Genomic DNA, 26,600 nt, shown 5'->3' with positions numbered 1-26,600 from the left:
AACAGTAAGACCAATAATCAACAACCACACATTCACGAATAAACCCCAGTAATTCCCCAGCCGGAGATCAACCACCGAGACTCACCCCGTCCTAGGCCGCACACGTTGGACACAACAAAATGCTCAGTCACCCGAAACTGGCAGGCGGCCCAGCTGCCTCTTTTGACCAATCAAAACTACAGCCCAAATCGATCAATCAACGCTCCCAGAGCCGACCAGTCAAAACGACCGTCCGAGCCAAACAATCAACGCTCCCAGAATTGATCGATCAAAACCACCCTTTGACCGGAAAAACAGAAGTCGCTGGAAAAGCTCAGCAGATCTGGCCGCTTCAAAAAACACGTAACGTAGTGACCCTTCCTCTGAACCGTCGGGCATTCACCGCCCCAGAAACCGACCAATCATAGCCGTCGGAGCTGAGCAATCGCTGCGCCACCAGAAGGCGGAATAACGCCTGTATTTAACGGAGGCTTAATGGGTGGTGAAAACGCTTCGATTGACAGAGTCTAAGGTATTAGTATAGCTTTTTAAATTTAGTTTTGGTGAATGATTGGAAACTGAATCGTTCCTGTGTTTTTTGCACCATTTTCTGTCAATCATTCTTTGTTCTTCCGTATAGTTGAGTGGTTTGTGAGATTACTGTGGCTGAGTCAACCGGGCCGGTTTATGCCTGATCTTCAGCGGAAATAACCCTGCCTTTGATCCAGGACGCCGGGTTCCAGAGGTATGTAATAATATCTCTAAAGAGTTAAGGTTTTTTTAATGCCTGTGTATTGCCGTTAGTAACTTACGGCGTGTGGGTGACACTGAGCAGGCCAGCAAATGTTACACATCTTTACTGAAAACATCAAATGCTGGACTTCAGACGCATGCGTGAAGAGAGCGAGCTGAGTCTCGATAATCCTTCTTCGGTGGTGTGGTGGAGACAGCATTTATGCTGTAGTTTGGAGGAGTCTTGCAGTCTTCATTGAAAACTGCTGAAGTGACCCTGGCTGTCTCAAATTTCTCTGCTTCTCTCTCCCACTCTAATCTGTCCCCTTCGGAAATTGCTGTGCCTTGTTCTCTTAGGTCCAGTCCTAACTTTATTATCAAACCAGCTGACAAAAATGCTGCTGTTGTAATCTGGCATGCTGATCTTTACCTTGAAAAACTCAATGCCTGCTCTTGGACATGTCTTCCAATTGCCCTGGACCACATCCCCACATCTGAACATATAGCCATTGTTGCCGGGACTGTTGTTGACCTCATTACCTCTGGAGATTTTTCCCTCCACTGCCTCTAACTTTATAATCTCCCAACCCTGGACAGCCCTTCTACCTCCTTTCCAAAGCCCACTAACTGGGCTGCTCTGGTAAACCCACTGTCAGCCTGTTCCTGCCTCCACCAGGCTCACTTCTTACTACGTTGACTCCAACCTGTCTCCACTTGTCCCGACCCTCCCAACCATCCATGCATCCACTGATGCCCTCCACCATATTGACAATTTCCAGTTCCCTGACCCTAACAGCCTTCTGTTCACCTTGGATGTCCAATCCCTTCACTCTCCACCATGATGGTCTGAGAGCTCTTGGCTTCTCCCTTGATCAGAGGAGTGAACAATCCCCATTCACCAACACACTCTTCTGCCTGGCTGAACTTGTTCTGTCACTAAGCAATTTCTCCATTTAATTCATCACACTTCTGCCAAGTCAAAGGACCGGCTATGGGCACCTGCATGGGTTTCAGTTATGCCTGCCTTGTTATGGTGTCCATGGAACGATCCTTGTTCTAGTCTTACGCTGGCCCCCCCCATTCCAAAATGCTCGTCTTGCTACATGGATGACTGCTTCAGTGCCACTTCATGCTCTCACCAGGACCTTCTAAAATTTGTTCATTTTACTTCCAATTTCCAAACCCCTCAACTTTTAAATCATACAGTTCTAATACTTACCTACCTCTTTCCCTTTCCTTGACTTCTGTCTCCATTTTGGGGTATAAACTGTCCACTGCCATCCACCACAAAGCTAAAGCTAGCTGTGTTCAGTACAGCTCGTCATATCCCGCATCCTGCAAGGACTCCAACCCATTCTCCCAGTTCCTTCAGCTACATCGTATCTGTTAAGATAAAGCTGCCTTCCAAAACAACACTGCTGACATGCTTTCTTCTTCTATGACAGTGGTTTTCCACCGACTGTGATTGACAAGGCCCTCAAACGCATCTGACCTATCACCTGTTTCTGTCCTTGCCCCTTCCCATCACTGTGTGATCGGGTTTCCCTTGTCCTCACTGCTCATCCCACCAGCCTCTGCATTCAAATGATCACCTTCTGTCATTTCAGACAACTCCAGCAGAATGCCACCCCCAAACACCTCACTCTCTCTCTCCCTGTCTGCATTTCTCAGGGTCAGTCCCTTGTCCATTTCATAACCATCAACAACAACCTCTTCCCCTGCCATGGTACCTTCCCATGTGACTGCAGAAGGTGCAACACCCGTCCCTTCACCTCCAAACTGCCCACCATTCAAGGTGAAGCAACATTTCACCCTCACCACCTCCAACCTTTTGTGTTGTATTCACTGCACCCGATGTGGCTGACCCTAAATTGGAGAAACCAAGTGCAGATTGGATGGCAGCTTTGCAGAACACCTCCAGTCTGTGCATAAGCATAAGCATGACCCTGACCTTCCTGTAGCCAGTCATTTTAACACAGCATCCTGCTTGCATGCTCACTTGTCTGTCCTTGGCATGCTGCAGAGTTCCAGTGAATCTCAACACAACTGGAGGAACAACATCCTGTCTTCAAGCTAAGCGTTTTACAGCCTTCTGGACTTAATACTGAGTTCAACACTTTTTTTTTGTTTCAGATTGTGAGCAAACTCTATCTTTATCGTCTTTGTCATCTTCATCCTATGTATTCTGTTAGGTCCTCTGTCCCCACCCCCCAACTTCTACTGGGACTGTATGCCCTTTCGAGTCTGGGAGGAGACACGCTATTGTCATGTTCCAGCCACTTAATCTGAGCTATCAGCACCACTTCTCCACAAGCACCCTACACCTTCCACCTTTGTCGTCCCCCCCCTGCTCCCACCCCACTCCACAACCAAACTAAAGCATAAATTGCTGCCCCTTTCACACTTCACTTCAGCTCTGAAGAGTCACCTAGACTCGGAATGTTAGCTTGTTATCTGACCTCTGATCTCCAGCATTTTTTCCAGTATGGATTCCTGTTATACAGTAACTTGTGCTTGTACATCTTTAATTAGTCTTAAAATTGCTGACTTTCTAAGACACTTCAGAAGGCACTTACTGTTACTGTGGATCTGGAATGACGGCCAGGTAAGAATAGCAAAATTTCCGCTTTAAAGGAGATCTAGTATTGCTAACAAAACTCAGTAATTGTCTCAGGAATAGTGATCATGGAAATATCTTTATTTTCCAGATTTATTAACTGAATGTAAATTCATAACTGCTGTGGTGGGATTTGAGTTCTTGCCCCACACTATTAAATAGAAATAAAATTCAGCAGATGCTGGAAAGAACAAAATTGTTGTGGCATCTCAGACCTGGCAGTATCTGTGGAGACCAAAGTAGTGATAATGTTTTTGAGCCCAGTATAATAGTTTGATATGGCTTTCTTCTTTTGAAACAAAGTTTCAGAATCTGCCAGGCCTGCTGGACTTCACAAGCAGGTTTATTTCCCATAGTGTTAGTGTTAGCCTCAGCCTCTGGTTAGTAACCAATGATATTAATGCAATGCCACAATCTCCCTACCCTGGCAGTTCCCCATGTCTAACCCACCTAACCTAAACATCGCCTGACATTATGGGCAATTTAGTATGGCCAGTCCACCTAGCCTGCACATCTTTGGATTGTGGGAGGAAACCCACTCGGACATGATGTGCAACCTTTTTTTCCCCCAAGCAGTGAGAGTGAGACCAAGGACCAGGCACCCGCTGGGAGGTAAGTTCTTTTTCGGCAGCAGAGCTGAGTGGGAGCGGTCGAATTGCGCTCTCAGAACATGAGTGAACTGATATATTTGGGCAGAGGCTAAACGCAAGACACCACATATGTAATGTCTCCCACGGGCCTCCCTCCTCTGACCAAAAAGAAAAGACTCTGGGTGTGTTAAGGTAAGTGGTTTTTCTTTTTCTAATGTGTGCTGGTAAGGAGTGATTTTATTACAAATTTTCTTCTTTTCATTTATCTAATATTTGATATTATAGTAGGACTAAGTTAAGCTTAAAAGTAAAAATGGAAGGAGATCCCAGACCCATAATATGCTCCTCTTGCTCAATGCAGGAGCTCAGGGACGTAGCTGATGTCCCTGACTCCTCCACGTACAAGATGTGTGTCCAGCTGCAGGTCTTGTTAGACTACATGATGGCTTTGGAGCTGCCAGTGGACTCCCTTTGGACCGTTGTGGAAGTCGTGGATAGCATGTCAGCAGATTAGGATCGATGAGGGAGAAACGGAATGGGTAACCAAAAGGCAGAAAAAAAAGCAGGAAGGCAGTGCAGGTGTCCCCTGAGGTCATATACCTCCAAAGCAGATATACTGTTAGGGGAGATGCCTCAGCAGGGGAAGGCAGCAGTAGCCAGATTCATGGCACCATGTCTGGCTCTGCTGTACAGAAGGGTGGGGGGAAAAAGAGTGGAAGGGCCATAGTCATAGGGGAGTAGATAGGCGGTTCTGTGGTCGAAAACGAGACTCCCAATGGTATGTTGCCTCCCAGGTGCACAAGTCAGGAATGTTTCAGATTGACTGACTGCAGGACATTCTGAAGGAGGGTGAACAGCCAGCTGTTGTGCTGCCTGTATGCACCACAGGATGTGGGATGAGGTCCTACAAGCAAAATTTAGCGAGTTAGGAGCCAAGTTTAAAAAGTAAGACCTTGGATAGTAATCTCAGGATTGTTACCAGTGTCACCTGTTTTTCAGAGTAGAAATGAAAGGATAGGTAGGATAAATGAATGGCTTGAGAGAGAGTGCAGGAGGGAGGGATTCAGATTTTTGGGACACTGGGTCTGGTTCTAGGGGAGGTGGGGCTATTACAAATCAGATGGTCTACACCTGGGCAGGACTGGAACCAATGTCCTTGGGGCTGCTTTTGCTAACGCTGTTGGGGATGGTTTAAACCAATGTGGCAAGGGGGTGGGAACCAAATGAGGAGGCTAGTGGACAGTAAGAAGGTAGTAACTAAAGCCTGTAAGGAACTAGATGATAAAGTCAGTGTGACTAAAGGAAAGAGTAGGCAGGGAGCAAATGATGAATGCAAAGGGACAGGTAGTCTAAGGCGCATTTGTTTTAGTGCGAGAAGTGTTGTGGGGAAGGCAGATGAACTTAGGACTTGGATTACTATTACTGAGACTTGGTTGAGGGAAGGGCAAGGTTGGCACCTAAATATCCCAGGATTATAAATGCTTCAGGTGAGAGAGCAAGAGTGACAGACAGAGACATTACTGGTCAAAGAGCTGTGCTGAAGGAGGGCACTATGGAGGACTTGAGCTGTGAGGCAATATGGGCTGAGCTCAGAAATAGGAAGGGTGTGGTAACAATTTGGAGCTGTACTGTACTACAGGCCTCCCAACAGCGAGCATGAGATCGAGGCACAAACACTTAGATGGATTATGGAAAGATGTAGCGGCAACAGGGTGCTGGTGATGGGAGATTTTAATTTTCTCAACACCTGAGATTCACTTTGTGCTAGGGATTTAGATGGAGCAGAATTTGTAAGGAACATCCAGGAGGGTTTTATGGAGCAGTATGTAAATAGTCCAACTCAGGAAGGGGCCATACTGGACCTGGTGTTGGAGAATGAGCCTGGCCAGGAGGTTAAAGTTTCAGTAGGAAACTTTAACTTTTGGGAATAGTGATCACAATTCCGCAAGCTTTAGAATACCGATGGACAAAGATGAGAGTGGTCCTAAAGGAAGAGTGCTGAATTGGGGGAAGGCCAACTATAGCAAAATTTGGCAAGAGCTGGGGAATCTGGATTGGGAGCTGCTGTTTTGAGAGTTAATCCACATTATGATATGTGAGAGGCTTTTTAAAGAGAAGTTGATTTAGAGTGCAGGACACATGTCCCTGTAAAAATGAGGGATAGAAAGGGCAAGATTAGGGAGCCATAGATGACAGGTGAAATTGAGACTAGCAAAGAGGAAAAAGGAAGCATACATAAGGTCTAGGCAACTAAAAACAAATGAAGCTTTGGAAGAAAATCGGGGAAAGTAGGACCAATCTGAAACAAGGAATTAAGAGGGCTAAATGGGGTCACGAAATATCTTTAGCATACAGGGTTAAGGGAAAAATCTCAAAGCCTTTTATTCGTACATAAGGAGCAAGAGGGTAACTAGAGAAAGGGTTGGCCCAGTTGAGGATAAAGGAGGGAAGTTACGTGAGGAGTCAGAGAAAATGAGCTGCTGGAGAAGATACTGAGGGATAGGATTTATTTACATTTCTAAGAAAATGGGCTTATCACTAATAAGCAGCATGGTTTTGTGTGGGGGGATGTCATGTCTTACCAACTTGATAGCATTCTTTGAGGAAGTGACAAAGTTGATAGATGAGGGAAAGGCTGTAGATGTCATGTATGTGGACTTGAGTAAGTCATTTGAGGCTCCCCATGGGAGGCTTTGGAGAAAGTGAAGTTGCGTGGAGTTCAGGGTGTACTAGTTAGATGGATAGAGAACTGTTTGGGCAACAGGAGACAGTTGTAGTGGAGGGGAGTTTCTCAAAATGAAGAACTGTGACCAGTGGTGTTCCACAGGGATCCATGCTAGGGCCATGCTGTTTGTGAAATACGTAAATGACCTGGAGGAAGGTATAGATGGTCTGATTAGCAAGTTTTCAGATGAGGCTAAGATTGGTAGAGTAGCAGATAGTGAAGAAGACTGTTGGAGAATGCAGCAGAATATAGATGGATTGGAGCATTGGGCAGAGAAATGGCAGATGGAGTTCAATCAAGGTAAATGTGAGCTGATGTATTTTGGAAGATCCAATTTAAGAGCAAACTATATGGTAAATGGAAAAGCTCTGGGGAAGATTGCATTGAGCGATCAGGTCTGTTGTACCCTGAAGGTGACAACGCAGCTCAATAGAGCGGTTAAAAAGGCATATGGCAGGCTTTCATTTGTTGGACGAGGTATTGAGGGCAAGAATTGGCAGGCAATGTTACAGTTGTATAGGACTTTGGTTTGGCAACACGTGGAATACTGTGTGCAGTTCTGGTTGCCACATTACCAAAAGGATGTGAGTGCTTTGGAGACGGTGCAGTGGAGGTACGTCAGGATGTTGCCTGGTATGGAGGGTGCTAGCTATGACCGGGGTATTAGGTATTAACTGGGTGGCAGCTTTCCAGCAACTGTGAACATGAACCCCAAGATCCCTCTGCTCCTCCACGCTGCTTAGGTATTTCAGGTATCAGTTAGAGTTTAACAATGCCTGACAACAGTTTTATTAATTGAGAGAACTTGAAGGTGCAAGACCTGCCTTCTTGACCTGAGCTGGTACTGCCATGGTAGCTTGATGTTTTGACTTCACACTTAAACATGGAAATCCTGGAATTTCCTTAAGGACATTGAGCCAACCAGCAGCACCTGCTCAAGTTAAGAATGCAGGTCTTGCACCTTCAAGGGCAACGAGAGACAGGAATAAATGCAAGCCAGCCAGTGACACTCACATCTCCATTAATAAAACTGTTGTCAGGCATTGTTAAACCCCAACCGACACCTAAAATACCTAAGCAGAATACAGGGTTAACAAAGATTCTTGGCAGTGTGGCCACACTGCCGAGTATTGTCTAGTTCTGGTCGCCTCCATTACAGGAAAGATGTGGAAGAGGCGTACAAAACGAGCAGAAGTCTAGATAGTGAACAGCCGGAAACTCTTTCCGAGAGTGGGAGTACCTTTTACGAGGGACATAGTTTTAAAGTGAGTGGAGGTAGATATCGGGGAGACGTCAGAGGTAGGTCCTTTCCCCAGAGTGGTAGGGGTGTGGAATGCACTGCTGGAGGGGGTAGTGGAGTCAGTCTCATTAGGGGCATTTAAGTGACTATTAGATAGGCATATGGATGATATTATAAGGTAGCGGTGGAGGTTAGATAGACCTTAGGCTTAGAGTAAAATTTTGGCACAATGTCATGGGCCGAAGGGCCTGAACTGTGCTATGGTCGAAAATGACAGTAGTAGACTTCCCAAGTTTAAGGGCATTTAAATGGTCACTCGATAAACATCTATGGGTAATAATGGAATAGTGTAGGTTAGATGGGCTTCGGTTTGGCACAACAGAGTGCCAAAGGACCTGTATTGCGCTCTCTTATGTTCTATAAGATGGATAGTATTACAACTGACTGCGATAGCACGCTGGAAATCGAGCCCTGCTATTCCAGCAGTCGTCACAAAAGTTAAGGTTTTTAAAAGGACACCAAATTACCTAACTTGGCTAACTTTCAGACCCAAGTTGGTAGGAAGCATGAACTCAGTTTCTGTACTGAACAAAAATCTAATTACCTGTAATCTTTAGTAAATCTAGCTACATTAAACATCAGCTGAAAATCCTAGCTTACAACTTGTTGCAGGAAATAAACTGACTTTCTTTTAGATTTGCGCGAAGTTTTCTTTTCTAGAAAATAAGGCTGATCCCAAGCTGGGGGGAAACCTGAACATTCCACTCTCAGTCTCTTTCTGTCCCACTGACTCCAAGCTGATAAGTTTCTTGAACTGATATTTAAAAAGGTGTTGGCTGGTAGGAGATCTTGGTCTTTGATTGGTCTATGGACTATTGATCAATGAAGAGACAGTAAGAACTGCAGAAGCTGGTGTCAGATAAGGGTGGAGATGGGGGAACACAGGCCAGGCAGCATCAGAGGGGCAAGAAAGTTGACATTTTGGGTTGGGACCCTTCTTCAAAAATGATTTGGGGGTGGGGGGAGGGAAGAAAGCTCAAATAAATAGAGAGGAGGGGTGGGGCTGGAGAAGTTTGGTAGGATGATGATAGAGGAGTGCTTGAATATGTGTTTGAAGAGTTTCTGGACTAAACAAATTACCAGAGGGTCGCATGGCAGAGAGTTCCACTAAGGCCTTTCTGGAGAGAGGAGGATAACTTCAAGATAGGCATCCTTAGAGGCATAGCGCTGGCTAATCAGCTTCACTATTTTTTTAAACTTGCAAAAACTGCATGATCCTGTTCCCCTGCCCCAATAACCCAAACTCAATGGTCTCCAACTTCTTTTGTTCACAATGTTTGCCATGAGTTTCAGGCTATTTGCTTTTCAAAACTGCAGCAACCCTTTCAAACACTTGTTTTAAAATAGCACTGCCTTTTCAGTTCGGATTCACTGTGCAAACGTAAAGAGTTCTTAAAATATCAATATACAGAGTATAAATTGAAAGAGTTAACTGTCTAAGAATTGTGTAGTGATGGCCTCTGAATTTGACACAGTAAGCAACTTGGGTAATTTGCTTGTCATGGTACTAAGCGGGACCACTTTAACTTAGTGGGAAGAAAATGTTGGACAGTCACATCTTTAGACAATTGTATGAGCAGCTGTGCTATCCATGGGTAAGCTGTTGGTTTTCAATAACACAAAAAAGGTTTTAGGAATGTCATGCTTTATAAACGATTAAGCCTTTAAACTGTTTCCAAGGTAGTTTAGAGTTCGGTTCAAGTGATAAGTAGCATTTTTGTCTTGATGCAAAGTTCATGCGGCTCACATTGCTGTGTGCCCGAGTGTTGGGAATGTCCATTCCCATGAAAAGTCATTGTATGACTGAAATTTGAGGACACCTCTCAGCCTGCAAGAATCTGAGCAAGAGCAAAAATACAGTTAATCCTGTGCTAAAAGAGAAAAACATGTCTCTAGTGATCATGTAAAACGTGGGTGAGAATTTCCTTTATTTGATTTATTATTCTCACATGTACCTAGATACAGTGGAAAATTGCTGTGCAGGCAGATCATGACACTAGAGGGTGGTAATATTCCACACTATGTTGAAAGGTACCTCCGCAAAGAAGGTGCCCAAAGGCAAGATAAGGAGACTTTAAATTTAAAGTCCAGTGTTGGGGGAAGGGGGAGGAAGAAGATGTTCTTGAACCTTTTTTAGTATGCCTGTCTTAAGCTTTTGTATCTTCTGCCTGATTTTGAAGTGGTTGGAAGAGCTTTAACTGGGGTGGGCACAGTCTTGGCTGCCTTTCTGCAGCAATGAGCAGTGTAGAAGGAGTCAACGAGTGGAAGGGTGGCTTGTGTGATGGCCTGGGCTGGGTTCACAACTTTCTGCAGTTTATTACAATCCTAGGCAGAGCAGCTGTTTTACCAAGCCATGATACATCTGGATAGAAAGCATTCTGTGGTGCATCTATAAAAGTTGGTGAGGTTCTTTATGGACGTGCCGAATTTCTTCAGGATCTTGCGGAAGTAAAAGGCATTACTGTACATTAATTTGGATGATCCAAGACAGATTGGTGATCATCAGTTCTAAAAACTTGACACTGTCATCTCCACCTCTGGTCTATTGATGTAGATAGGGTCATGCCGCCCTTGCTTCCTGAAGACTGATCAGCTCTTTAGTTCTACTAAATCAATGGAGAGATTATGTTACGTTGGCACCATGTCGCCAAGCACTGTATCTCTTTCCCATATTCTGTCTTGTCAGAGTCCTAGAGCTGTACAGCATAGAAACAGACCCTTCAGTCCTAATGATGGCTTGATATCCAACCTACAACAGTATCATCAGTGAACTTGTTGGAGTTTGGATGAAATCTGGCCACAGTCCTGAGTGTACAGGGAGTACACATCCTTGTCGGGTGCCAATGTTGAGGAATTTGGAGCTGGTGCTGTTGCCTATCTTCACTGTTGTCTGTGGATCAAGGAGTCAAGATGCAGGTGCAGAGGGTCGTGCATAGACCTAGGTCTGAGTTTGGTGATTTTTAATCTTTTTGGGATAATATTGAAGGCAGAGCTGTAGTCAATAAATAATAGCCTTGCGTATCCTTTATTATCAAGATGTCCCAGCAATTGTGTAGGATCAGAAAATAGTGTCTGCTGTGGACCTATTTTGCTGGTAGGCAAATTAGTCATGGCTCACATCAACTCAATCTCGTGAAGCGCTTCATCATTATGTGCTCTGATTGCAAAGACTGAATTCAAGTAGAGTCTAGAAAATTTTTGCCTAGGATGGGCACATGTAAGGAATCTGCAATGTAACCCTCAATGAAAGTCAGTTCTAGGATTAGAAACTTTCCAGGTGTGAAAGTGGGGGGGGGGGGGGGAAATTTGAAGTGAGTCATTGGGAGCTCTAACTTTAAAATTACTTTCTTGAGAATGAAGTGTCCACTCAGATTGGGAAAAGCATAACCATATTGGAGACTTTTAAAAGTTAGGTAATGAACTTTCTTGCCTCTAATTTTTCAGTATTAATTAGCTTCTGAATAGCAATTATACAATATTTCTTTTAGTTTCTTACAGTAAAGATCTGAAATCTTGTGTGATCTTGTCAGTCAGCTACTGGAAGTTCAAATATGTTACCTGACACTCTAGGGAACCATGACTAAGTATAGCTTAATTAAAAGTTTCCAATAACTTGTATTGACATCATACTTTAGGTTAGGTGTAAATGCAGTGTTCTCTTGGAGAAAGAGGTAACAATGCCAGAAAGGCAGTAACATAGGTTTTGTAAAGTTGTTCAGATGTCACCAAAAAGGCTTAGAATTGGCTTCAGACTGTTTATGGAGCACCCTTTTTGAATGTGGAAAAGATTTCTCTAGATGACTAAGGGTAAGAAATCATTACCTGACCCACCCCCTTTGTGAAAAGCTTGGTTTTCTTTCATTCATTTGATGGGATATGGAGACTGCTGGCTGAGCCAGCGTTTATTGCTTAATCTCTTTTTTTCCCCCTAAAAGGTGGTGATGAGCTAACTGCTTGAACTGCTGCTGTCTTTGGGCATGAAGTACACAATAATACTATTCGGAAGGGAGTTCCAGGACATTGACACAACAGCATTTCTGAATGGACGGCTGTGTCTAGTAGCATTCCTCAGGGATCTGTGTTGCAACCTTTGGCTTGCTTAATGTGTTTGCCGATGACAAAAATTGGTGGAATCGCTGATAGTGATGAGGACTGTCAGAGGATGTAGCAAGATGTAGATCGGTTGGTGACTTGGACAGAGATGGCAGATGGAGTTTAATCTAGGAAAAATAAGGTAATGCCTTTTGGAAGGTCTAATCCAGTTGGAAAATAGGCAGTAAATGGCAGAACCCTTAAGAATACTAGTAGGCAGAAGGATCTGTGTACAGGTACACAACTCACTGAAAGAGGCAACACAAGTGGAGGAGCTTGTCAGCAAGAAATATGACATACCTGCCTTCATCGGCTAGGGCATCATGTTTTAAAAATTGGCAGGTAATGTTGCAGCTTTCTAGAACCTTAGGCCGCATTTGGAATATAGAACATAGAAAAGTACCGCACAGTACAGGCCCTTCGGCCCACGATGTTGTGCCATGGAATATTCCTAATCCTAAAATAAAATAACCTAACCTACATTCGCCTCAATTCACTGCTGTCCATGTGCATGTCTAGCATTCGCTTAAATGTCACTAATGACTCCGCTTCCACAACTACCACTGGTAAACTATTCCATGCGCTCACAACTCTCTGGGTGAAGAATCTCCCTCTGACATCTCCTCTATACCTTCCTCCTAACTCCTTAAGACTATGACCCCTCATGGCGGTCAGTCCTGCCCTGGGGAAAAGTCTCTGGCTATCGACTCTATCCATGCCTCTCATTACCTTGTACATCACGATCACGTCACCTCTCTTCCCCCTTCTCTCCAAAGTGAAAAGTCCGAGCTTAGTCAACCTCCTCATGTGACAAGCCCTCCAGTCCAGGCAGCATCCTGGTATGGTATTCAATTCTGGTCACCACGCTACCAGAAGGATGTGGTGTCTTTGGAGAAGGAACGCAAGATTTACCAGATGTTACCTGGTACGAAGGGCATTCTGTATGAGGAGAGGTTGGAGAAACTTGAGCTGTCTTACTGCAACGATGGAGGTTGAGGAGCGACCTGATAGAGGCCTACAAGAGCATGTCGGAAGCAGGTTTGGTGGGCCGAAGGGTCTATTCCTGTGTTGGAACTTCCTTTGTTCTTTTGTTCCTTCAATAATAGTTCTGTTAGGATTGTCTGTAGCTTGATGTTCCCATGCACCTGGTACCCTTTTTTTTTTCCCCTCTAGCTGGTAAAGCTTCTGGGCTTAGAAGTTACTCCTGCATTGTTCACCTAAACCCTCACGTCTGTGTTTTGACTCTGATCCACTTTTTTTTAAAAAATGAAAAATGGCTTCAATCTTAATCAGTGTCTGGCTTCATTGCATCTCATACCTGTACTTAGAATTTGATGTTCCAGTTTAGAGAACTTTTCAGGCATAGGTATTGACAGTTTCCTGCTTTTTTTTTAAAAAAATCTATCTATTGAAGATTTGATCCATCAGGTTCCCTGTTAACAACTTTCTTATTTCTCATTTGCCATATTTTCCTAATTTGTTGTATTTCAGATGACAGACAGACAAGAGAAAAATAATACAAAAGCACTTGTTGCAAAACCTTTGAGAGAGAGACTCCCATCTGGAGAAAATGCCTATTTAGAGTCCACCACTGAAGGGATGGTGGACTTTGCAGATTACTTCAATCAGTTGGACCTATTAGAGACACATGGACATCTGATACCTATGGGAACACACAGTATGTGGCCTGGAGAATCAGAGGAGGAAGATGGTGAAGCTGAAAGTGATTTGGATTTTAAAAAGAAAGAAATAGAGTTGAAAAATGACCCAGCAGGTCTGTTACTCTGGGCATCTCAGAAAAATCAGGTAGGTTATAAACATAACAACATGGAGATGCTTGACCATAAAATAAGGTGGGGTTTGATCAAGTGAAGTATTGGATCTCCAAGACCAGATCCAAAACCACACCTGCCTCTTTTACTCACTTCTGGTTTTAATTGAGGCAGGGAAGCCCAAGCATTTAGGTTGGCACTTTAGTACGATGAAGTTGCAAGCTTCATTCAGCATTTCAAAACTCAACTCAATTATAATTGTCACACTTCTGGAGCCGTCAGATACTGGTTGTCACACTGATACAAATAGCACTTGTTCCAGATCGCGAGCCTTTACACCTCCCTGGATGTAGCATGTACACTAGGGGAAAAGACTGTGATTGCCTACCACCTTCCTTCCACGTCCAGCATGGGATTGCAAAAGAAAAGTTAGAAGCATTTGCAAATATTTTTGGCAAAGAGCTGAGTGAATGATCCACCCACCTCCTAAAATGTCACTTCAGTTTGCAGCCAATTCCATGTTGAAAGCAGTTGAGCACATTATCATCCCTTGTTATTCCATACATGTTGTCACTGCACCATCATCAATGTATAGGGATCCATCATAATTGGACCAAACACATTTAGTACTATTTCAGACTAATTTCCAGCATTTGCTGTTTATTTTACATTTAAATAAAACGCATGTAAGAACAGGCCAGTGGTTAGATACTTTGTCGTGAGTGGTGGACTTAACTCCCCAAGATGTTTCCAACATCAGCAAAGCACCGGTCAGGATTGTGACGGAATACTTTCCGCTTGCCTAGATAATTGTGGCTTCACTACTCAAACATCTCTACATCATCAGTGACAGAATAGATCACTTGATTAGAACCCCACCCATCACCATAAAACACTGTGCGCCATCTACAGGATTTCTGAAACAACCCACAGATTTTTGTTGACAGCACTTCTCAAACCCTTGAGCTGCTACCTAAATGAACAAGGCAGAAGTGGCATGCAAACACTGGCACTTACATGTTCCCTTAAGCTTCTCACTATCTAAGGTTCAAACCTGTCTCTGTTCCTCTGTATCACATTTTCAAACTCTGAAAATTCCTAACAGCACAGGGGTATATCTATACTACATGGACCAGGTAGAAGCTCAAGAAGGCATCTTGCTACCACTTTACCTGGTGCAATTTGGTTTGGATAATAATTCCGCGCTGTCAATTTTGCACACATCCTGAATTAATAAAACAAATTACCCCTCCATGCACAATTTAGAATCTTTCCCTCAATGACACCCCTCTCTAATCTAGGAATTGGCAGCTCCTGCATACCTTCAAGTAGCAGGCTTCTCAAAAACATGCTTGCCATCCTGCTGTGTCATTTTGTTGCATCTACCAAGTATGCAGGGATTTGCCTTCCAGGTTCCCAAGCCTGCTAAAGCTGTGCAAATGTTTGAAATGAGTAACTATGAGGAAATACCAGGGAGATCCTGTAACCCGATCTTTCCCGTCTTCTCCCACGGTGACAAATAAGGGCAAGAATGCTTTATCCAGGACATTGTGTATGTCATCACATCGGTACAAGTTCACCTTGAAATGAAAAATCCAAATCATGGTTTTATCTTTCCCATTTAAAAGTTCTCATTTCTGCATTTAAATGACATCTTAATTCTAAAAGTTATATTTTTAAACACTTTTAATAGGCTCTTGCTGCCTTAGTGGGTAAATATGCCATGAGGCCTCAAGATGAATTACAGCCAAGGAATATTTTGGTTAGTCCTCACCAAGACTGATTTACATGATTTCCTATTGCTGCAGCAGAGCAATTAAATGTGTCAGCCCTGTTTTGGATTCCACTTTTCAGTTCAAAAAAAATACCATGGTCATCATCCAGTACTGTTTCCAGCAGACTTGTGTATAATTATTAAGGATCAATCTTGAAAATTATGTCCAGTAAATATTTGGCAGTGTTCATTGTGGGAGAATTTGTACACAGCTCTCCAATTTTTTTTTGTGGAAGATCAGCAGCAACCCTGGTAAAATTCCTACTGAAACAATAGGTGAATTGCTCGTCTCGGAAGGTAGCAAAGAGCTATGAGGCTGCATTCTTGTAAGGAACAAAGAGAAAGGGAAAATACAGTTTGATGGAAAGACCTATTAATGCAGGAAAATAATTTACCTATGCAACATATACTGTTGTAATGGTACTCTCTTTCGCCCTAAATTTTTAGGTCATAGCTTGCTTTCCCTATGATTATTCAAATGCACCTTTTTTTAAAAGTGATGACGAGAATATACGTGATACAGTAATTTACTGAATTGACTTTTTGTTTTGGCCATCATGGAAGATTCTGAATCAAACAGCTGCTGGAAAAGCTCAGCAAGTCTGATGGCATTTCTGAAGAGAAACCAGAATTAACATTTCACATCCAGTGACCCTTTCTTGGAACTGTTTTTTTTTTCTTTTTGTTATGTTCCTGCTAGTGGAGTCTGTCTTGAAATGTTAGCAGACAGAATTGTATTCCTTCAAAGAGAAGACTGTGTTTACTTAGATTTTGATCTTTAGAACAAAATACAGGTACAATTTGTCTTAAGGTCTCGAGTGCTTTACCATACAGGCACTTTTTGGGCGTAGTGAAACTCGCTAAAGTTGAAAGGTGCTTTTCTAACATCTCTCCCATCTGCAGGGAGAAGGTGTATGGTAAAGGAGAGACATATAGATGTGTATGTGGAGAAAGAACATGCAAAGTATGCTTTAATATACAGCAAACTATATTGGATTCAAGTTAAGCACAGAGTAATATGGGACATTGAGTATGTAAATGAACTACTCTTTACCAAAATGACCCAGTTATACAACAGAGTCAGAGTATGGAAACATTTTTTTTTGGTCCAACTCATCTGCATCAATGAGACATCTCAATCTGACCTAATTCTATTTGCCAGCATTTGGCCCATATCCCGTCTTGAGCCTTGTCCCGTCTTGAGCCTTGTTCATTTTACCTGTCCAGATGCCTTTAATGTTATTTTACCTGCTTCTATCACTTCCTCTGGCAACTGACTCCCTACATGCATCATCCTCTGCTTGGGGGGGGGGGGGGGGAAGTTACTGTTTTTAGTCCTTTTTTTAATCTTTCTCTGCCATCTAGTTTTGGACGACTCCACCCTAGGAAAAAGGCCTTGGCTATTCAGCCTACCCATGCCCTGTATGACCTTTTAAACCGCTAAGGTTACCCCTCAGTCTCTGACGGTCCAGCAAAAGAATTTTATTTTTTCCTCTTATCATTTTGAAAAACTCTTACTTTGTCTGCATACCACTTAAATCACTACAGTGTTGTGAACCTCATTAGGACTAATTGAAGATGTGCTAAAGTAGTATGCAAATTCAAGCTTTTTTTTGTTCTTTCTTAGATTTTCCAGCTTTGTTTTGTTTTTCTTAAGCATTATGGAAATTGAGCTTTTTAATTTTAACTTTAGCCAAAATTTCCTCTTTTCTGCTATAATCTTTCCATGGCATTAGTCCATTTATATTTCTATACAAATGCCCAAAATGAGGTGTAGTGCACTGTAAGCGACAATAGGAACTGCTGATGCTGGAGTCTGAGATAACAAGGTGTGGAGCTGGAAGAATACTGTAGGCCAAGCAGCGTCAGAGGAGGAGGAAAGCTGACATTTCAGATCTGGACCCTTCTTCAGAAATGGGGGTAGGGCAGGGGGTGCTCTGAAATAAAGGAGAGGGGGGAGGTGATGATAGGAGCAGATAGGTGGAAAGAAGATGGACAGGCCAAAGATGCGGGGATGAAAGGACCGGGGGGGGGGGGTAGATTTTGAAACCAGTAAAGTCCACATCGAAACCATTGGGTTGTCGCCATCCAAGGCAGAATGAGGCGCTATTCCTCCACTTCATGGGTGGCTTCATTGTGACACAGGAGGTCCAGGATGGACATGTTGTCCAGGGAGTAGGAGGTGTTGTCGTTCATCACAAACTAAATGTAGGTGCTGGACAAAGTGGTCTCTTGGCCTCCCTGATTTAGAGGAGGTCACATCAGGAACTGCAAGTACAATTGACTACATGAGCGGGTGTGCAAGTGAACACCACCTAGCGCAGTTGCATGCTTGCAGGATGTGGGAGGTAAAGGCCACTGCTGTGGCCCTCTGACTTTACCTGCGAGAAGTGCACCCAACTCCAGCTCCTCAAACCACAATAGGGAACTGGAGCTGGATGAACTCCAGATTGTTGGAAAGACTGAGGGGGTGATAGAGTGAAGTTATTTGGATGTGGTCACACCCAAGGTACAAGACAAAGGTCGCTGGGTGACTGTCAGGAAGGGGAAAGAGAATAGGCAGCTGGTGCAAGGATGCACTGTGGTCAATTTTTCTCCCTCAATCAGTATCCAAAATGGTGTACTTTTTTGTGGGGGTGGAAAATGACCTACTAGGGAAGGCCACAGCGGACAGGTCACTGATGTTGTGCCACACAGCCAGGACTAGAGGGAAGGGAAGGGGAGAGAATAGGAGAACAATTGTAGTGGGGGATTCAATAGTAAGAGGCACAGACAGGCAGTTCTGTGGACACGAATGAGATAACAGATGGTATGTTGCCTCCTGGGTGCTAGAGTCTGTGATATCTTGGATCATGCCTTCAAGATCCTTAAGGGGGTGGGTGAGCAACCAGCAGTCATGGCACACATTGGTACCAATAACAGAAAAAGGACAGAGAATGTGAAAAACTAGTACAGAAAGTTAGGTTGGTAGCTGAAGTCCTGGACAAACAGGGTAGTTATTCTGGATTACTACCAGTACCATGTGATAACAAGATAAGAAATAAGGAGGGCGTGCAGCTACAGGGCTGGTGCAGGAGGTAAGGCTTCCGTTATGTGGATAATTGGAGCACATTCTGGGGAAGGTGAGACTTGTACAGTAAGGATGGGGTTGCCCCTGAACCAGAAGAGCACAAATATCCTGGGAGGGAGGTTTGCTCAAGTTGTACAGGATGGTTTAAACTAGATTGGCAGGGGGTGAGGAACCACACTTGTAATTTAGAGCATGAAGTAGTCAGCCTTCCAACAGACAACAGGGAGTGAGGTTGTTAATAAAGAAATGCTGTTGATAGAATGCAATTGTGGACACGGATGTTTTGTGGTGTGTATACTTCAATGCTAGAATTATCGGAAATAAGGCGGATGAACTTGGAGCATGGGTCAGTACTTGGAACTATGTTCTGGCCATTAGAGAAATTTGGGTAACTCAGGGACAGGAATAGTTGGGAGTTCCAGGATTTATCTTCTTTAAAAGAAATAGGTGGGAGAGTGGCATTGTTAGTCAGAGCTAGTATAGCAGCTACTGAAAGGCAGTTCGAGAATATGTCCAGAGTCAGTTAGGGTTGAGGTCCAGAACAAGAAAGGAGCAGTCACTTTTTGTTTTACAGACCCCCTAATAGTTGCAGAGAAGTGGAGGAGCACATTGGGCAGCAGATACTGGAAAGGTGCAGAAGTCACAGGGTTGTAATCATGAGTGACGTCTGCTTTCCAAATATTAATTGGAAACCTCTTAGTTGTAATAGTTTAGATGGAGCATATTTTGTCCAGTGCATTCAGGAAAGATTCCTGACAGTATGAGGAGAGGCCACTTTGGATTTGGTGCTTGGCCGTGAACTGGGCCAAGTGTTAGACCTGTTGGTAGGAGAGCATTTTAGCGGTAGCCATCATAACTCTGTTACTTTTACAATAGTCATGGAAAAGGATAGGTGCATACAGCAGGGTGTGGTCTATAATTGGGGAAAGGGTAATTATAATTCTGTTAAGCAAGAATTGGGTAACAAAATGGGAACAGATCTTAGGGAAGAGCAGTACTGAACTGTGGAGGTCATTTAAGGAATGTGTACTGTATGTGCTCTATTATGTGTGTCGCTAGCAGGCAGGAAAGATGCGGCTGAGTGAGGGAGCCTTGGTTTTCAAGAGGTTGAATGACTGATTGAGAGATGCTTATATAAGGTTTAGGAAACAAGGAATGGAAAAGGCTCCAGACGGATACAAATTATCCAGAAAGGGGCTTAGGAGAGCTATAAGGGGGCATGAGAAAACCTTAGCAGATGGAACAAGGAAAACCCCAAGGCTTTTTACACATTCATGAGGAATAAGAGAATGACCAGAGAAAGGGTAGGGCTGATCAAGGATTGTAAAGGGAATTTGTGCATGGAGCCTGAAGAGAGAGGTCCTTAATTACTTGTCTTCAGTATTCGCAACTGAGAGGGACCTAGTTACAGAGGAGGACAGGGTGAAACAGGCTGGTAGGCTAGAGGAGGTTGCTGTTAGTAAGGAAGATGTGCTAGGAATTTTGAGGAACTTGAAGACAGATAAGTTCCCCCCAGGTCTGGTGGGATTTATCCAAAGATTCTATGGGAAGCAAGGGAAGAGATCACGGGGCCTTTGGCAATGATCTTTTCATCCTCACTGTCCACGAGTATAGTGCCGGAAGATTGGAGAGAGGCAAATGTCATTCCCTTGTTCAAAAAAGGAATAAAGATGACCCCAGAAATTACAGGTCAATTAGTCTTACGCCAGTGGTGGGCAAATTATTGGAAAGGGCTCAGAGGCTTTATGATCACTTGGAAAGGCACAGTTTGATTTGTGATAGCAGGGATTTGTGAAGGGTAGACCATGCCTCTCAAACGCTATTGAATTCTTTTGAAGATGTGACCAAACACTTGGATTAAGGTAGAGCAGTGAATGTGGTATACATGGATTTAAGTAAGGTGCTTGATAAGATTCACCGTGGTAGGCTCATGTGGAAGGTAAGGAGACATGGGATGGGGGAAATGTGGCAGGTTGGATTCAGAATTGGCTGGTCCTTAGACAAAGGGTACCAGTGGACAAAATTTTTAACATGGTGCTCAGTCACGAGTGGTGTACCACAAGAATCTGTTCTGGGTCGTCTTCTGTTTGTGAGTTTTGCAAATGATTTGGATGAAGGAGTGGAAGGGCAAGTTAGTAAGTTCACAGAATATACAAAGGTGGGTAGTGTCGACAGTGCAGAGGGCTGTTCTGGGTTACAAAGGGACATCAACAGGATGCAGAACTGGGCTGAGAAGTGGCAGGTGGAGTTCAACCCTGAAAAGCGTGAGCGGATTCACTTTGGAAGCACAAACTTGAAAGCAGAATACAGGGTTAACAGACAGATCCTTGGCAGTGTGAAGGAGCAGAGGGATCTGGGGTTCATGTCCACAGTTCCCTGAAAGCTGCCACCCAGGTGGATAGAGTTGTTAAGGTGTATGGCTTGTTAGCTTTCATTAATAGAGGGATTGAGTTCAAGAGCCGTGAAGTTATGCTCCAGCGACACAAAACCCTGTTGGGCCACATCTGGAGTACTGTGTCCAGTTGTAGCTGCCCCATTACAGGAAGGATGTGGAAGCATTGGAAAAGGTGCAGAGGAGATTTACCAGGATGTTGCCTGGAATGGAGTGTAGGTCTTGAGGAAAGGTTGAGAGAACTAGGGCTTTTCTCTTTAAAATGATGCAGGATGAGAGGTGACTTGCTGGAAGTGTACAAAATGACCAGAGGTATAGATAGAGTAGACAGCCAGAGACTTGTTCTGAGGGTGGAGGTAGCTGTAGTGAGGGGCATAGTTTTAAAGTGAGTGGAGGTAATTAAAGGGAAGACGTCAGGTAGGTTCTTTATTCAGTGCTCAGGGTGTGGGATGCATTGCCGGAGAGCGTAGTGGAGTTGGCCTTATTAGAGGCATTTAAGTGGCTATTCGACAGGCATATGGATGAGCATAAGGGGGTTAGATAGACCTTAAGATTAGGATGAAAGTTCAGCACAGCATTGTTGGCTGCAGGGCCTGTACTGTTCTATGTTCTTGTGTGGAAGGTTTTTTGGGGCTGACATGGAGGTGGGGGTTGGGGGGGGGGGGGTGGGGGGGTGCAGGCGGGAGAGATGGCTTAGCACCCCCTGCGGTTACAGGTAAATGTGCTGGGAGTGTGGAGTGAACGATGGAGAGAAAGCACTCCCTCTGGAAGGCAGATAAGGGTGGGGTGGGAAATGTAGCCTTCATAATGGGGTCAGATTACAAGTGGTGGCGAATGATGCATTGAATCTGGGGGTGATGGGGTCACGTGAGGACAAGGGGAATTTAGCCTTTATTTCTATTGCAGGGAGTGGGTGAGTGCTGAGGTGCGGGAAAGGCACGAGATGTAGTCAATGGTGGGGTGGGGGGGTGTGAGACTGCAGTGCTTGAAACAAGGTCATTTGGGATGTCTGAGAGTGAAACACCTGTTGGGAATGGGTGGGCGGTGGGGGTGGAGAATTGCATTCTTGCTGGAAGGTGGGTGAGAGGAGGTGTAGTCTAGGTAGCTGTGGGAGTCAGGTGGGCTTGAAATAGATATCAGTTTCAAGATCGTTACCAGAGATGGAGATAGAGGTCCAGGAAGGAGAGAGAGGCATCAGAGGGTCCATGTGAATTTGAGTTTGGGGTGGAAGATGTTAATCAAGCCGAAACCTGTTCAAGCTCCTTTGTGGGAGCACAAGGCGGTGCCAATTACAGTCATCGATGTAATGGAGGAAGAGGTGGGGGGATAGTACCAGTATAGCTGCGGAAGAGACACTGTACAGCGTACCCTCCAAAACAGCAGACCTAGCTTAAGCCAATGCGCATATCCATACCCACCCCTTTCATATGTAGAAAGTGGGAGGAGTTGAGGAGAAGTTGAGGGGTAGGGATGAGTTCAGTTAGGCAGATAAGGTTGTTGATGGAGGGGGACTGGGTGAGCCAGCAGGAGAGGAAGAAGCAGAGGGCATTTAGGCCATCTGCATGAGGAATGCAAGTAGACAGGGATTGGACATCCATGCTGAAGATTAAGTTTTGGGGGCCAGAGAATCACAAGTTTTGGAGTAGGTGGAGGGCATGGGTACTGTCCTGGACTTAGGTGGAGAGTTCCTGGACCAATGGGGGAAGAAAGTAGTTGAAGTTCAGTGGAGCAGGAGCAGGCAGAGACAATGGGTCGACTAGGGCAGTCAGGTTTATGGATTTTTGGGAAGGAGATCGAAATGGGTAGTGTGGAGTTGGGGAACAATGAGGTCGGAGACTGGTGGGAGGTCACTGGAGGTGATTAGGTTATGGATGGTCTGGGAGATTATGTTTTGGTGGTTTGGGGTGGGGTCATGATCAAGGGGCTGGTAGAAGCGGTGTCAGAGTTGGCACTTGGCCTCAGCGATGTAAAGGTCGGTGTGGCATAATACAACTGCACTTCCCTTGTCTGTGGGTTTGAAAGTGGGGTTAGGGTTGGAGTGGAGGGCTGCACTAATTGTGCCTGAACCAATATGACCTACAAATTCAGTATCACTTCCTTATTTTTATTTTTGATTATCCTTTGAATAAAACACAATTCTGTTTCCATTTCATGGACTCTTTTGTTTTTAGGTTATATAGTTGCACTGCTGGAACTACCTGCTTTTCTGTTTCTAGTATTTAGAATGTGGTTCTCTAACTCAGTGTGCCCTGATTCATATTTCTCTAAAGAATACGCTTTTTCCACATCCCCTGAATTAACTATTTTCTTTAGTAATCTACATGATCTCCTCTTGCATTTTACTAACACTTCATGCTATTTACAACTAATTTCAATATTGTTCTGTTTTTGCTGTTATATCAAACTAATTTGTACAAATAGTACATGAGGTCTCAGGTCAAATCCCTCCGGTACATTATTGATATGAAATTCAAATTGAAATCAATGTATTGGAAGCCTAATTCACTTTTATTTTTCTGCTGTACTTTATTGCCATCAGTTGTTTCGATTTGCAGCATGGATATTTTCTAACGATGCTAAAGGGCTTGCTAGTCAAGAAGCCAAATTGACAGCCACTGTTTAATATTCTACAGTCCATGATATGCAAGATGATCTCATTAATCAAAGATTTAAGTAGGATAAACAGTCTAACCATGTACAGGTTGGGTGGACTCTACAAAAAATAACTTGGGTGAGACAGCCTATGATGCTGCTTGGAGAACAAGTATTCACAAAGCTTTTTTAGAGTTACAGAATACCACAGATTCTGTACCTGAGCCTCTGATCTAGTTTAATTTAGATGTATAATACAGTCACATCATTCACCTGAACACCAAAACATAGGCCTATTAATGGACAAGAAACACAATTGATTCCAAAATTAAGGATATATTCTGAAGCTTATCTTTAAATGTGCAAGAATAGATATTAAAATTGCTTTATTTTCTTGCTATCTTTAATTGTAGGTTTCAATAGTAAGCGGACTTCTCTCTGAAAATCCCAGTCTGGTGAATGTTAAAGATGATGACAACTATACACCACTGCATAGGGCTGCCTATAGTGATCATATAGAGGTTGTTCGTGAACTGATAGCTCGTGGAGCTGATGTGCATGCTCGCTCTATCGATGGCTGGACACCTTTGCACAGCGCCTGTAAATGGAACAATGCAGCAATAGCCTCATTTCTTCTACAGCATGATGCAGATATCAATGCCCAGACAAATGGCTTGCAGACTGCATTGCATCTTGCATCAGGAAGTAAAGACACAAAGGAAACAATTGAATTGTTATTAATGAATCGCTACATTAATTCAGACTTAAATAATAATTTGGGTGAGAAAGCATATGACGTTGCTTGTAGGTCAAGTATTTACTACTGCCTCTTTGAAATTACAGAACACTGCACAAATTCTGTACCTGAGTCTCAATGATCTAGTTTAATGTAGATCTATAGTACAACTGTACCATTCACCAAAATGTATGGCTATTAAGTGCCAAGAAACATATTTGATTCAGAAATTAAGGATATATTCTGAAACTTGAAGCAGTATTTCTTTGTTAAAGATGACAATTTTTATTTATACAAATTAGTTGTAACTTCAGAAAATATCATACCATTTTCAGTGGAAGAATGCAAATATCCTTTTTCTTCATCAATGCTTACATTTTCTGTTCTGAGGGATAGCAACCAGTTGTCATCTCGTGAGATGTTCAGCTGAAATCCTGTTTTCCTGCTTCAGCTGGACATTAAGTGGCACGTAGCACTATCTCAGAACAGCTGGGGAGAGTACCCCTGCATTCAGTGTTATACTATCAGATTATCTGGTCATAATCACATTGCTGTTTAAAGGATCTCACTTGTATAAAATGGCAGATGCATATCTACATTCTAACAGTGACTGTTTCAAAGGTATTTAATTGACTAAGGCATTTTATGACCTGTGTTTGTGAAAGATACCACCTAAACGCAAACTTTGGTATTACTTTTGATCTCACTCCCTTTCGCAGGGATAGAAAATAGAGAAAGTTTAAGTTAATTGGGAAAGTAAAATTTAAGGTCCAAGTAAGGCAATGGCTGATCTGACTGATGGAGAAGGCTCAAGGGACTAAATGACCTTCTTTTATTATCTTCTTTAAGAGACTGTAAGGTTGCTGGTGTGGGAACATTTTCTGGTTCTCAAAGGTGCTCTTTCAAAAGTGGGGTTGCCATGCTTACCACTGACCACCTCCAAGCAAATGGTATATTTTTGAAGTATTGTCAGTGTTGAAATGTAGTGAAATAAATGGAATATTCAATAGCAGCTCTTTTTTTAAAATCCTATTTGTCATTTTTTTTGAAACTGACTTAAAAATGCTGTAATTTTTTTAAACCCTTTAAGAGATGCTTTATTTATCATTGGATTTTTCAAAGTATCTTCTAGTAAAATAAGAAAACTTGTGACTAAATATTGGAAAGTGAGTGACAAAGTTCAGTAAAATGTGATACTTCAACATCAAAACCTGAAAAATTTGGGAGTTTGAAAAATGCAGCTGGAGAATCAAACCTGTCCAAAACATCAAAATAAAATGGTCTCGCCTACTACACTTTTTAAAAACAATTATTACTCACTTGGAATAAGTGAGGGGTCACTCGTTTAATACAGATGAACAAGAATATTTTTCTGAGGGTAGTTAATTAGTGGAATTTTTTTTGAGCCAAAAGCTTTCAAAGGTGGGTCTTATGGGTTAAAATGGATGGATTTTTAATCAGGGAATCAAGTCATGAGGAGATTACTGTCAGCTTACTTTTTGGTTATTTTTCCACAATGAGTAGCTGTTTCCTTTCTAACCTAGATGCAATGTTTCCACGTTCTAGATAACTGTTTGCATAGGTGCTGATAGCAGTTTCCTTTCTAGAGACATGGTGTCACTGTTTTCCATGTCTTTAACAACCTGAGCCACCAAAGACAGTAGCTTGTTGGTTGTGCATTAAACACATCCCTAGGTACTGATTATGGAGCTGAAATAGCACCTTACATCTATACTTTCTAGAGATTACTCCTCTGACTCCATCATTGACATAACCCTTAATAACTATTATCCTGGCACATAGGTTAATTTTTTTTAATCTCTGTGAGCCAACCATTTTGGTCCAGAAATTACACTGTTAATGCAATGATTTTCCAAATGTTTGCATTTGATGTCTTGCACAAGACGGAAAGAAAATCAAAACCCAGGTCTACAGAGAGGTTGCAGCTAAAGATGGGTGCTGGACCTTTTGAATTCCAAACACCCATCAGGGGCCTATAAGAATCCATTATCAATAGAGAATCATCAATAGAACAGAAATGGTCTTATGGTCTGTTATGATTGTAAACGATGATGGTTAAAGTACTTATGAAATCTACTTACTCCAAAAATGAAGGACAATTGCTTCACATTACAGCTGCACGTAATTTCATTCCCAGATTCTGAGGGAGTGAGGCAAATACAATTGGTTTCTTCTTGCCACTAGCGAACATGGAAGATCATATCACCT

The 26,600-nt window shown here is 43.1% G+C and overlaps 2 protein-coding genes across 4 annotated transcripts in view; one reads left to right on the top strand and one right to left on the bottom strand.

Moving 5' to 3' along the window:
- Positions 1-394, bottom strand: part of mre11a (MRE11 homolog A, double strand break repair nuclease) — a 100,382-nt gene extending 99,988 nt beyond the window's left edge. Inside the window, exon 1 of the mRNA XM_048533545.2 lies at positions 86-394. The gene's annotated coding sequence lies outside the window, so the exon portion shown is untranslated. The remainder of the gene's footprint in view (positions 1-85) is intronic.
- On the top strand, positions 200-25,383 carry ankrd49 (ankyrin repeat domain 49). 3 transcript variants are annotated; one of them, XM_048533549.2, is made up of 4 exons: positions 202-511; positions 620-724; positions 13,527-13,841; positions 24,049-25,383. In XM_048533549.2, exons 3-4 carry the CDS (start codon positions 13,527-13,529, stop codon positions 24,511-24,513), a joined length of 780 nt encoding a protein of 259 aa, XP_048389506.1. In that variant the 5' UTR covers positions 202-511; positions 620-724; the 3' UTR covers positions 24,514-25,383. The 3 variants fall into 3 exon arrangements, with proteins under 3 accessions (XP_048389507.1, XP_048389506.1, XP_059502523.1); XM_048533550.2 differs by lacking the exon at positions 620-724 and having other exon boundaries at positions 200-511; XM_059646540.1 differs by lacking the exons at positions 202-511; positions 620-724 and adding an exon at positions 11,510-12,177.
- The last annotated feature ends 1,217 nt before the right edge of the window (positions 25,384-26,600 follow it).

The sequence above is a fragment of the Stegostoma tigrinum genome, chromosome 6 (assembly GCF_030684315.1).
Source record: "Stegostoma tigrinum isolate sSteTig4 chromosome 6, sSteTig4.hap1, whole genome shotgun sequence".
Classification (NCBI taxonomy): Eukaryota; Metazoa; Chordata; class Chondrichthyes; order Orectolobiformes; family Stegostomatidae; genus Stegostoma; species Stegostoma tigrinum.
Note: the sequence above shows the minus strand (reverse complement) of the source record. Positions and strands in the feature narration are given on the sequence as shown.